This window comes from Halichoerus grypus, chromosome 8 (assembly GCF_964656455.1).
Source record: "Halichoerus grypus chromosome 8, mHalGry1.hap1.1, whole genome shotgun sequence".
Taxonomy (NCBI): Eukaryota; Metazoa; Chordata; class Mammalia; order Carnivora; family Phocidae; genus Halichoerus; species Halichoerus grypus.
In genome coordinates, this window is record NC_135719.1 from 78,662,198 (window position 1) to 78,677,491 (window position 15,294).

Sequence of the window (15,294 nt, forward strand, 5' to 3'; positions counted from 1 at the left end):
ATACAAGTCAATACTTCATTCACAGGTATTTAAAATACTATATATATAAAATATGTAAGCTCATGTACAACATAGGTTCTAGAATGTTTTAAAATTTTTACATGATGAAAAATGTGGAAAATATATTCCAAAATATTATATACATTCTCTGACCTTTTTCCTACTGTGTATATTTCTCATCAATTCCTTTCTACAGTCATTTTTTAAAATTATTGTTATTGTTACTAACATCACATTGTGTAAAACTTTATATTGCCTATTTCAAAATTTCCCATTCTGCTTTTTACAGTAAAAAAAATAATATATTCAATTACTCATTCTCTTCTTACCAACCATTATGGAAAGTCTACCAGAGTGAGTCATTGTGCCAAGAGATGAAATGCAAAAATAAGACAAACACTAACCTCAAGGAAGACAGAAAATTGTGAATAATGCACATGAAATTTAAATAATCATGAGAGGTTTTATAAAAGAACTATGCTTAGGGTATCATAAGAGCAAAGAGAAGTGAACACAGTGTGGGGCGTTAGAAATATTTCAAGAAGGAAGAAGCATTATGGCTGAGTCTAGATTGAAATGTTCACCAGAGAGTGGTAAAAGGAGAGAACAGAAAGTGCAAAGGCATCAAAGAATCAAAACTCTGCATGTGCAGAAAGAGTAACAGACAAGATTGGAAAAACAAGGTAATTCTTTTTTTTTTTTTTTTTTTTTTTTTTTAAAGATTTTATTTATTTATTTGAGAGAGAGAGAACGAGAGACAGAGAGCATGAGAGGGAGGAGGGTCAGAGGGAGAAGCAGACTCCCCGCCGAGCAGGGAGCCTGATGTGGGACTCGATCCCGGGACTCCAGGACCATGACCTGAGCCGAAGGCAGTCGCTTAACCAACTGAGCCACCCAGGCGCCCCTTTTTTTTTTTTTTTTTTTTTTTAACAAGGTAATTCTTAAGAGTAATTGTATTTGATTAAGCTTACAATTCAGCAAATGGAAACTCAGGAAATACCCATGAGAGTGCTGTTTTACACTGTATGTAAGAAATATATCTAGCTGACTTGATAAAACTTACAACTTTGCAGTACATCATCAGAATAAATTCATTTTTCAAAAGTATACTCTTACATTTAAACTTCAGAATTTATTATGTCATTCAACATGGCAGGTCTTAATCTGATAGATTTTATTCTAGGATATAGAACAAATTTCAACACATTTTTTTAAATTGAAATCATATCAAATATGTTATTGGACCACAATGAAATTAAGCTAGAAATATATTAGGCTAATTCCCAAATATTCAGGAAAAGAAACATAATAACCCCATGAGGAAGAAAGTCAAAGTAGAGATTAGAAAATATTTTTAATTGAATGAATATGAGAACAAAATTTATAAACATATGCAAGATGTAGATAAAGCAGCGCTTAGATGGAAATGTGTAGCATCAACTGAATATATTAAAGGGTTTATAACAAAGGGTTTGAATCAATAATCTAATCTTTCACTTCAGAAAAAAGAACAGGAAATTAAATCCAAAGAAAGAAAGAATGCAATAACATAGATACAAGAAGAAATATAAGCATTTGAGAAATATAATAGAGAAAAATAAATAAAACTAAAAGCTAGTTTTTTTGTAAAGTACAAGAATATTCATAAAACTTTAGCCATATTAGTCAAGGGAAAAAAAAGAAATTACAAAAATATCAAAAATTGAAAGAATATTAAGGAAACATTATGAGCAATTTATGCCAATGAATCTGATAACTTAATTGAATGAACAAAATTCTAAAGACATTAACTACCAAAGCTAATTCTAGAAGAAGTAGATTGAATACCTGTGTATCTATTAGAGATATTCAATTTGGACTTAAAAATCTTCCCACAAAGAAAACGTCAGACCCAGATGGCTCCTCTAGTGAAATCTACCAAACATTTATTGAAAAAATAATGCTAATTCTACACAAACGCTTTCAAAAAACAGAATATGAAAAGGATGATATTTTCTAATATCTGCTAATTTCTTCTTGTACACACTGGGTTATTTTAAAATGTCTGGCTCTAGGGACACCTGGGTGGCTCAGTCATTAAGCATCTGCCTTCAGCTCAGGTCATGATCCCAAGGTCCTGGGATCGAGCCCAACATCGGGCTCCCTGCTCCACGGGAAGCCTGCTTCTCCCTCTCCCACTACCCCTGCTTCTGTCCCTGCTCTTGCTATCTCTCTCCCTCTGTCAAAAAATAGCCTAAAACTAAAATAGACCAGAAAGGAACACAGACAGTATACAGTAACAGTCACCTTACAGACAATACAATGGCATTAAATTCATAGCTTTCAATAGTTACTCTGAATGTAAATGGGCTAAATGCCCCAATCAAAAGACACAGGGTATCAGATTGGATAAAAAACCAAGACCCATTGATATGCTGTCTGCAAGAGACTCATTTTAGACCCAAATACACCCCCAGATTGAAAGTGAGGGGGTGGAAAACCATTTACCATGCTAATGGACACCAAAAGAAAGCTGGGGTGGCAATCCTTATAGCAAACAAATTAGATTTTAAACCAAAGACTATAATAAGAGATGAGGAAGGACACTATATCATACTTAAAGGGTCTGTCCAACAAGAAGATCTAACAATTGTAAATATCTATGCCCCTAACATGGCAGCAGCCAATTATATAAGCCAATTAATAACAAAAGCAAAGAAACATAGACAACAATACAATAATAGTGGGGGCCTTTAACACCCCCCTCACTGAAATGGACAGATCATCTAAGCAAAAGATCAACAAGGAAATAGACTTTAAATGACACATTGGACCAAATGGACTTCACAGATATATTCAGAACATTCCATCCAAAAGCAACAGAATACACATTCTTCTCTAGTGCCCATGGAACATTCTCCAGAATAGATCACATCCTAGGTCACAAATCAGGTCTCAACTGGTACCAAAGATTGGGATCATTCCCTGCATATTATCAGACCACAATGCTTTGAAACTAGAACTCAATCACAAGAGGAAAGTTGGAAAGAACTCAAATACATGGAGGCTAAAGAGCGTCCTACTAAAGAATGAAGGGGTCAACCAGGAAATTAAAGAAGAATTAAAAAAAATTCATGGAAACAAATGAAAATGAAAACACAACTGTTGAAAATCTTTAGGATGCAGCAAAGGCAGTCCTAAGAGGAATGTATACAGCAATACAAGCCTTTCTCAAGAAACAAGAAAGGTCTCAAATACACAACCTAACCCTACCCTAAAGGAGCCAGAGAAAGAACAGCAAATAAAGCCTAAATCCAGCAGAAGAGAAATAATAAATATCAGAGCAGAAAACAATGAAATAGAAACCAAAAGAACAATAGAACAGATTAACGAAAGTAGGAGCTGGTTCTTTGAAAGAATTAACAAGATGGATAAAACCTTGGCCAGACTTATCAAAAAGAAAAGAGAAAGGACCCGAATAAATAAAATCAAGTATGAAAGAGGAGAGATCACCACCAACACCAAAGAAATACAAACAATTATAAGAACATATTATGAGCAACTATATGCCAGCAAATTAGATAATCTGGAAGAAATGGATGCATTCCTAGAGATGTATCAACTACCAAAACTGAACCAGGAAGAAATAGAAAACCTGAACAGACCTATAACCACTAAGGAAATTGAAGCAGTCATCAAAAATCTCCCAACAAACAAGAGCCCAGGGCCAGACGGCCTCCCAGGGGAATTCTACCAAACATTTAAAGAAGAATTAATACCTATTCTTCTGAAACTGTTCCACAAAATAGAAATGGAAGGAAAACTTCCGAACTCGTTTTATGAGGCCACCATTACCTTGATCCCCAAACCAGCCAAACACCCCAGCAAAAAGGAGAATTACAGACCAATATCCTTGATGAACATGGATGCAAAAATTCTCACCAAAATACTAGCCAATAGGATCCAACAGTCCATTAAAAGGATTCTTCACCACGACCAAGTGGGATTTATCCCTGGGCTGCAAGGTTGGTTCAACATCTGCAAATCAATCAATGTGATACAATACATTAATAAAAGAAAGAACAAGAACCATATGATCCTCTCAATAGATGCAGAAAAAGCATTTGACAAAGTACAGCATCCTTTCTTGATCAAAACTCTTCAGAGGATAGGAATAGAGGGTACATACCTCAATATCATAAAAGCCATCTATGAAAAACCCACAGTGAATATCATTCTCAATGGGGAAAAGCTGAGAGCTTTCCCCCTAAGGTCAGGAACACGGCAGGGATGTCCACTATCACCACTGCTCTTCAACATAGTATAGAAGTCCTAGCCACAGCAATCAGACAACAAAAAGAAATAAAAGGCATCCTAATCAGCAAAGAAGTCAAACTCTCACTCTTTGCAGATGATATGATACTTTATGTGGAAAACCCAAAAGACTCCACCCCAAAACTGCCAGAACTCATACAGGAATTCAGTAAAGTGGCATTCCTATACACCAACAAGATGGAAGAAAGAGAAATTAAGGAGTCAATCCCATTTACAGTTGCACCCAAAGCCATAAGATACCTAGAAATAAATCTAACCAAAGAGGCAAAGAATCTGTGCTCAGAAAACTATAAAATACTCATGAAAGAAATTGAGGAAAACACAAAGAAATGGAAAAACGTTCCATGCTCATGGATTGGAAGAACAGCTATTGTGAAGATGTCAATGCTACCTAGAGCAATCTACACATTCAATGCAATCCCTATCAAAATACCACCCACTTTTTTCAAAGAAATGGAGCAAATAATCCTAAAATTTGTATGGAACCAGAAAAGACCCCGAGTAGCCAGAGGAATGTTGAAAAAGAAAAGCAAAGCTGGTGGCATCATTATTCTGGACTTCAAGTTCTATTACAAAGCTGTCATCATCAAGACAGTGTGGTACTGGCACAAAAACAGACACATAGATCAATGGAACAGAATAGAAAGCCCAGAAATGGACCCTCAACTCTATGGTCAACTCATCTTTGACAAAGCAGGAAAGAATGTCCAATGGAAAAAAGACAGTCTCTTCAACAAATGGTGTTGGGAAAATTGGACAGCCACATGCAAAGGAATGAAACTGGACCATTTCCTTACACCACACACAAAAATAGACTCCAAATGGTTGAAAGACCTAAATGTGAGACAGGAGTCCATCAAAATCCTAAAGGAGAACACAGGCAGCAACCTCTTCGACCTCAGCCACAGCAACTTCTTCCTAGAAACATCGCCAAAGGCAAGGGAAGCAAGGGCAAAAATGAACTATTGGGACTTCATCAAGATAAGAAGCTTTTGCACAGCAAAAGAAACAGTCCACAAAACCAAAAGACAACTGACAGAATGGGAGAAGATATTTGCAAATGACCTATCAGATAAAGGGCTAGTATCCAAAATCTATAAAGAACGGATCACACTCAACTCCCAAAGAACAAATGATCCAATCAAGAAATGGGCAGAAGACATGAACAGACATTTTTCCAAAGAAGACATCCAAATGGCCACCAGACACATGAAAAAGTGCTCAACATCGCTCAGCATCAGGGAAATCCAAATCAAAACTTCAATGACATACCACCTCACACCAGTCAGAATGACTAAAATTAACAAGTCAGGAAACGACAGATGTTGTCTGTCTGTCAAACAACATCTGTTGGCAGGGACTTGGAGAAAGGGGAACCCTCCTACACTGTTGGTGGGAATGCAAGCTGGTGCAGCCACTCTGGAAAACAGTATGGAGGTTCCTCAAAAAGTTGAAAATAGAGCTACCATATGACCCAGCAATTGCACTACTGGGTATTTACTCCAAAGATACAAATGTAGGGATCTGAAGGGGTATGTGCACCCCGATGTTTATAGCAGCAATGTCCACAATAGCCAAAGTATGGAAAGAGCCAAGATGTCCATCGACAGATGAATGGATAAAGAAGACGTGGTGTATATATACAAGGAATATTATGCAGCCATCAAAAGGAATGAAATCTTGCCATTTGCAATGACGTAGATGGAACTGGAGGGTATTATGCTGAGCGAAATAAGTCAATCAGAGAAAGACATGTATCATATGACCTCCCTGATATGAGGAATTCTTAATCTCAGGAAACAAACTGAGGGTTGCTGGAGTGGTGGGGGGTGGGAGGGATGGGGTGGCTGGGTGATAGACATTGGGGAGGGTATGTGCTATGGTGAGTGCTGTGAATTGTGTAAGACTGTTGAATCACAGACCTGTACCTCTGAAACAAATAATACATTATATGTTTAAAAAAAAAAGAAGATCGCAGGAAGGGAAAAATGAAGGGGGGAATTGGAGGGGAAGATGAATCATGAGAGACTATGGACTCTGAGAAACAAACTGAGGGTTGTAGAGGGGAGGCGGGTGGGGCCATGGGTTAGCCTGGTGATGGGTATTAAAGAGGGCACATACTGAATGGAGCACTGGGTGTTATACGCAATGAATCATGGAACACTACATCAAAAACTATAAATGTAATGTATAGTGATTAACATAACAATAAAAAATAAATAAATAAATAAATAAATAAAATAATAAATAAAATAAATAAAATAAAATAAAATCTTCAAAACATAAAAATAAAAGTCTGGTTTTAAAAAAAAGTGTCTGGCTTAATTCACAAGTATATATAGTTTCTTGAATTTCAAATTCAACTCCATTTTGGTCAGAAAATATACTTTGTATGAAATATACTGAGACTTTTTTATGTGCCAGCATATCCTCTATCTTGACAAATGTCTTGTGTGCACATGAAAAGAGTCTGTGTTCTTCATTGTTGGGTACAATAGAAACTAAGTTAAGTTGTTTAGTGTTGTTCAACTCTTCTATACCCCTACTGATTTTTTAATCACATGTTCTACCAATTTTCAAAAAAAGTTCTTAATATATCAATCTATGCTTTTTGGTTCTCCACTTCTTTATTTAGATATGTCTGTATTCATGCATAATTGTTAAGTTCTGTTACTAGAGGAATCACATTTAAGACTGTATGTCTTGATGAATTGACATTTTTATCACTATGAAATTCTTTTATAAATACCTAGTAATACCTCTAGGTCCTTGAAGTTTACTTTGTTATTTATACAACCATACCATGAAATGATTAATGTTTGCATGGTGTATTAGGTTCTCCAGAGAAACAGAACCAGTAGGATAGATACATAATTAAGAGAGAGAAAGAAGGGCGCCTGGGTGGCTCAGTCGTTAAGCGTCTGCCTTCAGCTCAGGTCATGATCCCAGGGTCCTGGGATTGAGCCCTGCATTGGGCTCCCTGCTCAGTGGGAAGCCTGCTTCTCCCTCTCCCACGCCCCCTGCTTGTGTTCCCTCTCTCGCTGTGTCTCTCTCTGTCAAATAAATAAATAAAATCTTTAAAAAAAAAGAGAGCGAGAAAGAGAGCGGGAGGAAGGGAGGCAGTTTATTATAATGAATTGGTTCATGTGATTATGGAAGCGGAGAAGTCCTACAATCTGCCATCTGCTAAATGAAGACCCAGGAAAGCCAGTCATGTCATTCAGTCCAAGTTCAAAGGTCTGAGAACCAGGGGAGCTGATGGCATAAATTCCAGTACAAGAACTAGAAGAAATGAGATGAAATGTACCAGCTCGATCAGTGAAGCAGGAAGAAAAAGCAAATTTCCTCCATCCTCTGCCTTTTTTGCTATTCAGGCCCTCAATGTATTGAATGATCCCCACTTACGTTGGGAAGGGCAACCTACTGAGTCCAATTCAAATACTAATCTCATGCTAACACTGTCACAGACACACCAGAAATAATGTTTAATCTGAAGACCCATGGCCAGTTGACACATAAAATTAAACATCACATATGGTCATTCTCCACCCTCATACTTAAAACATATTTCTGACTTTATATTTAAGAATTGATATCTTATATCTTTTAAACAGTATATACTTGAATCTTGTTCTTTTATACAGTCTGAAAATCTTTTTTAATTGGTATGTTTGGTCCATTTACATTTAACATTATTGTTGATATTTGAGTTCATTATATTTGTCGCATTATTCTTCTTTCCTTTGCATTTCTTTCCTTCTTCTGAATATTTCTTAATATTCCATTTTCTCTCCTGTAAAGACTATCTAATAAAGTCTCCTTGTATTATTTTTGTGTGTGTGGATGCTCTAGTGATTACAATATTCATCTGTAGCTTACCAGTCACTCCAAATTGTTATTCAAGTATATTTCATGGAGTGTATTTTACAAAAAAAATATATATTAATCTGCTATCCTCTTTTAAGTCCTCTGTGCTATTTTTGTCATATATTTTACTTCTATATAAGTTATAAGCCCCATAATACCTTATTTTTTAAGCAGCTAATTATCTTATAAAGTAAATAATACAAGGTAAAAATAGACTTTTGCCATATTTACACATTTTTTTTTACCATTTCCAGATCTTTTCATTCTTCCTCATTAATTCAGGTTTCCATCTGACATATTTTCCTGTTGACATGAAGAATTTCCTTTGGCATGACTTTTTTATATACGTCTGCTGGCAACAAATTCTCAGCTTTCATGAATATTAAAATGCCTGTTGTACCTTTGTTTTCGAAGTTCACTTTCATTAGATATGGAATTCTAGCTTCATAATTTTTCTTCTTTAAGAATTTTAAAAATTGCATTTCACTGACATGGCGTCCATTGTTTTTGATAAAATATCAACCACAATTCTTGTTGCTCCTTTGACTTTTTTTGTCCTCTACTGCTTTTAAGATTTTGTTTTCAGAGATGGCTGGGTGGCTCAGTCGGTTAAGCGTCCTACTCTTGCTTTTGGTTCAGGTCATGATCTCAAGGTTGTGGAATTGAGCCCTGCATCAGGCTCCAAGCTCAGTGTGGAGTCTGCTTGGGATTCTCTCTCTTTCCCTCTCCCTTAGCCCCTTCCTGCTTGCGTGCTCTCTCTTGCTCAAGATAACTAAAATTAAATCTTAAAAAGAAAAAAGATTTTCTTTTCATATTTGGTTAGCACCTATGATACTATGGTCTCACTTGTATTTATACTGCTTGGATTTTGCTGAGTTTCTTAGATATCTGGGTTAATGTTTTTATGAATTCTTGGCAGTTACTTCTTTTTTTCTTATGTTAATCACCATACATTACATCATTAGTTTTGATATAGTATTCCATGATTCATTGTTTGTGTATAACACCCAGTGCTCCATTCAGTACATGCCCTCTTTAATACTCATCACGAGGCGAACCCATCCCCCCACCACCCTCCCCTCTAACCCTCAGTTTGTTTCTCAGAGTCCATAGTCTCTCATGGTTCGTCTCCCCCTCCAATTCCCCCCCTTCATTTTTCCCTTCCTGCTATCTTCTTTTTTTTTTTTAACATATAATGTTATTTGTTTAAGAGATACAGGTCTGTGATTCAACAGTCTTACACAATTCACAGCACTCACCATAGCACATACCCTCCCCAATGTCTATCACCCAGCCACCCCATCCCTCCCACCCCCCACCACTCCAGCAACCCTCAGTTTGTTTCCTGAGATTAAGAATTCCTCATATCAGGGAGGTCATATGATACATGTCTTTCTCTGATTGACTTATTTCGCTCAGCATAATACCCTCCAGTTCCATCTACGTCATTGCAAATGGCAAGATTTCATTCCTTTTGATGGCTGCATAATATTCCTTGTATATATACACCACGTCTTCTTTATCCATTCATCTGTCGATGGACATCTTGGCTCTTTCCATACTTTGGCTATTGTGGACATTGCTGCTATAAACATCGGGGTGCACATACCCCTTCAGATCCCTACATTTGTATCTTTGGAGTAAATACCCAGTAGTGCAATTGCTGGGTCATATGGTAGCTCTATTTTCAACTTTTTGAGGAACCTCCATACTGTTTTCCAGAGTGGCTGCACCAGCTTGCATTCCCACCAACAGTGTAGGAGGGTTCCCCTTTCTCCAAGTCCCTGCCAACAGATGTTGTTTGACAGACAGACAACATCTGTCGTTTCCTGACTTGTTAATTTTAGTCATTCTGACTGGTGTGAGGTGGTATGTCATTGAAGTTTTGATTTGGATTTCCCTGATGCTGAGCGATGTTGAGCACTTTTTCATGTGTCTGGTGGCCATTTGGATGTCTTCTTTGGAAAAATGTCTGTTCATGTCTTCTGCCCATTTCTTGATTGGATCATTTGTTCTTTGGGAGTTGAGTGTGATCCGTTCTTTATAGATTTTGGATACTAGCCCTTTATCTGATAGGTCATTTGCAAATATCTTCTCCCATTCTGTCAGTTGTCTTTTGGTTTTGTGGACTGTTTCTTTTGCTGTGCAAAAGCTTCTTATCTTGATGAAGTCCCAATAGTTCATTTTTGCCCTTGCTTCCCTTGCCTTTGGCGATGTTTCTAGGAAGAAGTTGCTGTGGCTGAGGTCGAAGAGGTTGCTGCCTGTGTTCTCCTTTAGGATTTTGATGGACTCCTGTCTCACATTTAGGTCTTTCAACCATTTGGAGTCTATTTTTGTTTGCAGTTACTTCTTTTCCTTCTCCCATTCTCTCTCTCCTCTTCTGGAATCCCAATTACATATATATTTTACTTTCTGATATTGCCCCAAAGTATATTAATACTATTAATATTTTTAATCTTTTAACTCTGTACTTCAGCTTGGGTTATTTCTAATAACCTGTCCTCACCATCATTAGTCATTCTGTCTGCATTGTCTACGGTGCTGTTCATTCATCTCATCTAAAGCATTTCTTTTAATTTCAAACATTGTTATTTTCAATTCTAGCATATCCATTTATACTCAGAGTTCATACTTCTCTCTTGAAATCCTCATCTACTTATCCATTTATCACTTATTTGATATATTTATAGAAGTTTTCTGAAGTCTTTGATAATTACATCATATGATTCATCTAGTAGTTGAACCATATTGGTAGTTTTTGTCTACCAGTATTTTTCTATTAATTATGAGATTCTCTTCCTTGCCTTATTTTCTTGGCATAGTTCCTAATTTTTTATTATATTCTTAAAACTTCCAATAAGAATTCAATGGAAGATGAAGAATAGTATTTAATTTTATTTTGCTTAGTTCTTCAGAAAGTTCAATCCTTTTCCTCTGTCCAGAAGTTAGAATGAGGGGGACACCCGGGTGGCTCAGTCGGTTAAGTGTCTGCCTTTGGCTCAGGTCAGGATCCCGGGTCCTGGGACCAAGTCCCACATCGGGCTCCTTGTTCAGCAGGGAGCCTACTTCTCCCTCTCCCTCTGCTGGCAGCTCCCCCTGCTTGTGCTCTCTCTCTCTCTGACAAATAAATAAAATCTTTTAAAAAATAAAAAAGAAGTAAGAATGGGGATCTGATCTTCAGATTCCTTCATAGGTCTAGTTGAACTGGGACTTGGAATCATCTTTAATTAAACTGAACTTAGCTCAGATTAGTTTTACCTCCAACATCTGCCAACTGCCAGCAAGATCTTTTATCTTGCTGATACTTGGAGCCAGGAGGAGTTTGAACCACACTTCAGATATGTTTGTTTCCCTTATGATTCAACTCTATAGACATCAATACCCAAGCACTACAATAATGGCTGAGAATGTACAAATCCCCTCTGATTTTCATTTCTTCCTCCACTGTCCCTTTCTGAGCAAATTACTGGTATAGGTGTCAGTGGTTGTTGGGGGAGACATTTATAAAAGTGAGCTATTTATTTTTGTGTTTGGGGCTTTTTCAGATTCCAGTCTATCCACAGCTTAGAGCTTTTTCCTCATCTCTACCAAATATCTCAATCTATGGTAGGATCACTCCTCCATGCGCCCATACCCAGACTAGATAACTTGCCTACAGATATAAAAACTGCCATAACTCTCTGCTCATCTAGATGGGCTTTGTCCCTCTCTGGAGCTCGGTAATAAGGCTTCCTTGCTTCACCCACTCTTTAGAAGCCCCATAGAAATGTATAATTTTTATTTTGCACTTTCCTGTTGTTGATAATACATGAACAACATTCTTCTACAAGCTAACCACAATCAGTGCTCTGTAGTCTCATGATATGTTTTTGAGAATAATATTATAAGCTTTTCCATTTTTTTCTTTGTTAATTAACTATTAGTTTCAATTGCCCATTTCCAGTTACCTTCTGGGTATGTAATTGTTTCATATTCATTTATTAAATTCCTTGTGTGTTAAATAAATTAATCTTTTATCATTTATATTAATTTTTAGTTAATAATTTTTATGCATGGATGCTCCCTTGTACCATTCTGGGGTAGGGAGGAATTCAATTCAATTTCCATGCAAGCCTCTATAATTACAGAGAAAATAATCTGCATATCCATATGTGGCAGGCAAATTTTCATCAGTTTTTTACATTTTACCTACACATATATTTTTAAACATGTCAAATATAACTATTTTTCTTTTCACTTACTATTTTTATATCATACTTCCCTGGCCTTTCTCACTTCCAAGGTTGTAAAACTATTATCCTACATTTTACTACCATTTTTGGCATTGTTTTATTTTGTTTTCCAATAAAGCTAAAAACATATAAACAGGTTCTTCTAGGACCTTTGCATCTAGGGCTCCAAATTGTGGCTATCAAATATACTCATGTAAAACTTGAATTTAGAAAAAATTAATTGGAGACAGAGGCAGTAACATTAAAGGTATTCTATATCATCTTCCTGTTCCCAGACCATGGCTAATTGATATAGTCTTTCAGTCAGTAGCTGGCAAAATGGCTTCTTGTTTCCCTATTCCCCTGATTATTTCAGAGATAGATCACTTGGCACGTTAGTTTTATACTGTTTTTCTGGCAACCATTTTTATGCCCAGCATAAAAAATAGTCTTCTATCCCTTAAAAGATTTTACAAGTACTTAATTTCCCACACTAAAACCCATTATATTTAAAATAACTAGAGTAGTTATGTAATCTCCAATAGAGCTATGGTACCAAATAACTATCATTATCATAATGAGTGAAATCAACTGAGGGCAAGGTTTAACATACAGGGAGGATTTGTAAACATCCATTAGTAGTAATCATGAAGCTCTGAAAAAATCAAATGAAATAATCTCATGACATTTTTCTATAAAACCAATTATTTTCCTTTTTATCCATTTACCAAATTGGGGTGGGGGAATATACCTATCAATCAATCAATTGATTTTATATATATATATATATATACATATATATATATGATTTTTTATATATATATGTATGTATGTGTGTGTGTGTATATGTGTGTGTGTGTGTATATATGTGTGTGTGTGTGTGTGTGTGTATATATATATATATAGAGAGAGAGAGAGAGAGAGAGACTTTTTTCAAAACAAGTCTGCAGAATAACATTTGGCTCTTAATGGTGTTTTGCAACTTAACTGATCTCTGCCCAGAATCTTGATGTTGCTCTAAACCATACAAGAAGCAATTACAGATGAGTGACTCTCTTGCTTAAAATATTAACATGTATTCTTACAGCAATTAGAATAAAACTCCTTATCTCCGCCTAAAAGTCCTTAGTGATTTGACCCTTACAGTAACATATTTATCCCCTAAATCTCTCACAATTATTCATCATACTCCAACTGAGAAATACTCAGGTGTTTCTTTCATATTCTTTAAGCATACCAAGTTTATTCCCTAATTATGCATAACTCTCTCTCATTGCCTACAATAGTACCTGACAAATGGGTTGTACTCAGTGAAAAACAATATTTGTTAAATGAATGTATGATTTACAGCAAGAATTTCCTCTTCTTTACTTCCTATTATAAAATCTATTCAGCAGACCACATGCCGACTCAATAACCTCCTCATGGAAGTTTTCACTTCCTGGTTGCGAAGGGTATAAATCACAGGGTTCATTAATGGAAAGATCACAGTATGGAAGAAGGAAACTACCTTGTCAGCTGGCAAGGCCCCGAAGGGGCGAGTGTAGATGAAGATGGCAGGTCCAAACATGAGAAGTATAATAATGACATGAGTGGAGCATGTGGACAGTGCTTTGCTCTTCCCTTCAGAAGCAGACCCACGTACATGGCAGAGGATGATGGCATAGGAAGACAAAAGCCCCAGAAAGCACAGCAGGGTGAGCAGACCACTGTTGAAGACCATCAGAAGCTCCACCACAAAAGTGTCTGTGCAGGCCAGCTTGATGACCTGTGGCACATCACAGAAGAAGTTATCCAGTTGGTTTGGGCCACAGAAGGGCAAATGGAGGATGAGGGCTACCTGGATAATGGAGTGGATAAATCCTCCAAGCCACAGAGCCAACAGCAAGGCATAGCAAACTCTAGGGTTCATGACAGTTGAATAATGTAAAGGCCGACAGATGGCAATGTAGCGGTCAAAGGCCATCACAACAAGGAGTAATCCTTCCCCTCCTCCAAGGAAGTGCAAGAAAAAGAGCTGAGTGATGCAACCCCTATAGGAAATTATCTTCTTCTCAGAAACAAAGTCCACCAGCATCCTGGGAGCTACAATGAAGGAATAGGATGCATCCAGGAAGGCCAAGTTGCCCAAAAAAAAGTAGAGTGGGGCTGTGAGGCCAGGGTCTGATCTGATGGTGAGGATGATGAGGAAATTTCCAGGGAGGATGATGAGATAGAAAGTTAAAATCAGCACAAAGACCAGGAGCTGAATACCTCGAGACTGGGTCAGACCAAGAAGGATGAATTCTTTCACCACTGTGCTGTTGTCATTTTCCATCTCCTCTACCTACAGAACATCAGGAAGCAGAGAGTTTATTTCCATCTCTTGCATCTATATCATAGTCCTATTCAAAGTAAAAGCAGTATGTGCCACATCTGTTACACCATCACTTCTCCACAACCTAAGAAATCTTTTCTACCCATTATTCTTCTACATTTCTATCTGCCAACACCCTGATTTGAAACCACACTCTTCTGCTTCTTCAGTTCTTTGCTTCTATTTAACTATCAATCTCAGTTATCAAGTTCTTCAGGTTTTTATCTGAATGGGAGTTGAGGTGGGGATTGATTGCAAAGAGGAATGACGGAGTTTTTAAGGTGACAGAAATGTTCCATATCTTGACTATAATGGTTACAAGTGTCTGTTCTTTCATCAAAATTTACTAAACTATACAGAAATTGTTACATTTACTCTATGCAAATTATACCTTAAGAAGGCTGACTTAAAAAGTTAAAAAAAAAAACTGCTTATTTGAAATATTTCCTTTTCCCCTATAGAATATCAACCCATCCATGTGGTCTAAATAAAAAAAAAATCCTGGTCATTCTGGAGAATATAAGATCTGAGGTTTATCTGTACAGT

General features: G+C 36.8%; 1 protein-coding gene across 1 annotated transcript; it reads right to left on the minus strand.

The window, feature by feature from the left end:
• Positions 1-13,782: 13,782 nt before the first annotated feature.
• On the minus strand, positions 13,783-14,709 carry LOC118525952 (olfactory receptor 4N4C). The gene has a single exon (XM_036076881.1). The coding sequence runs from the start codon at positions 14,707-14,709 to the stop codon at positions 13,783-13,785; it is 927 nt and encodes a 308-aa protein (XP_035932774.1).
• Between the last annotated feature and the right edge of the window lie 585 nt (positions 14,710-15,294).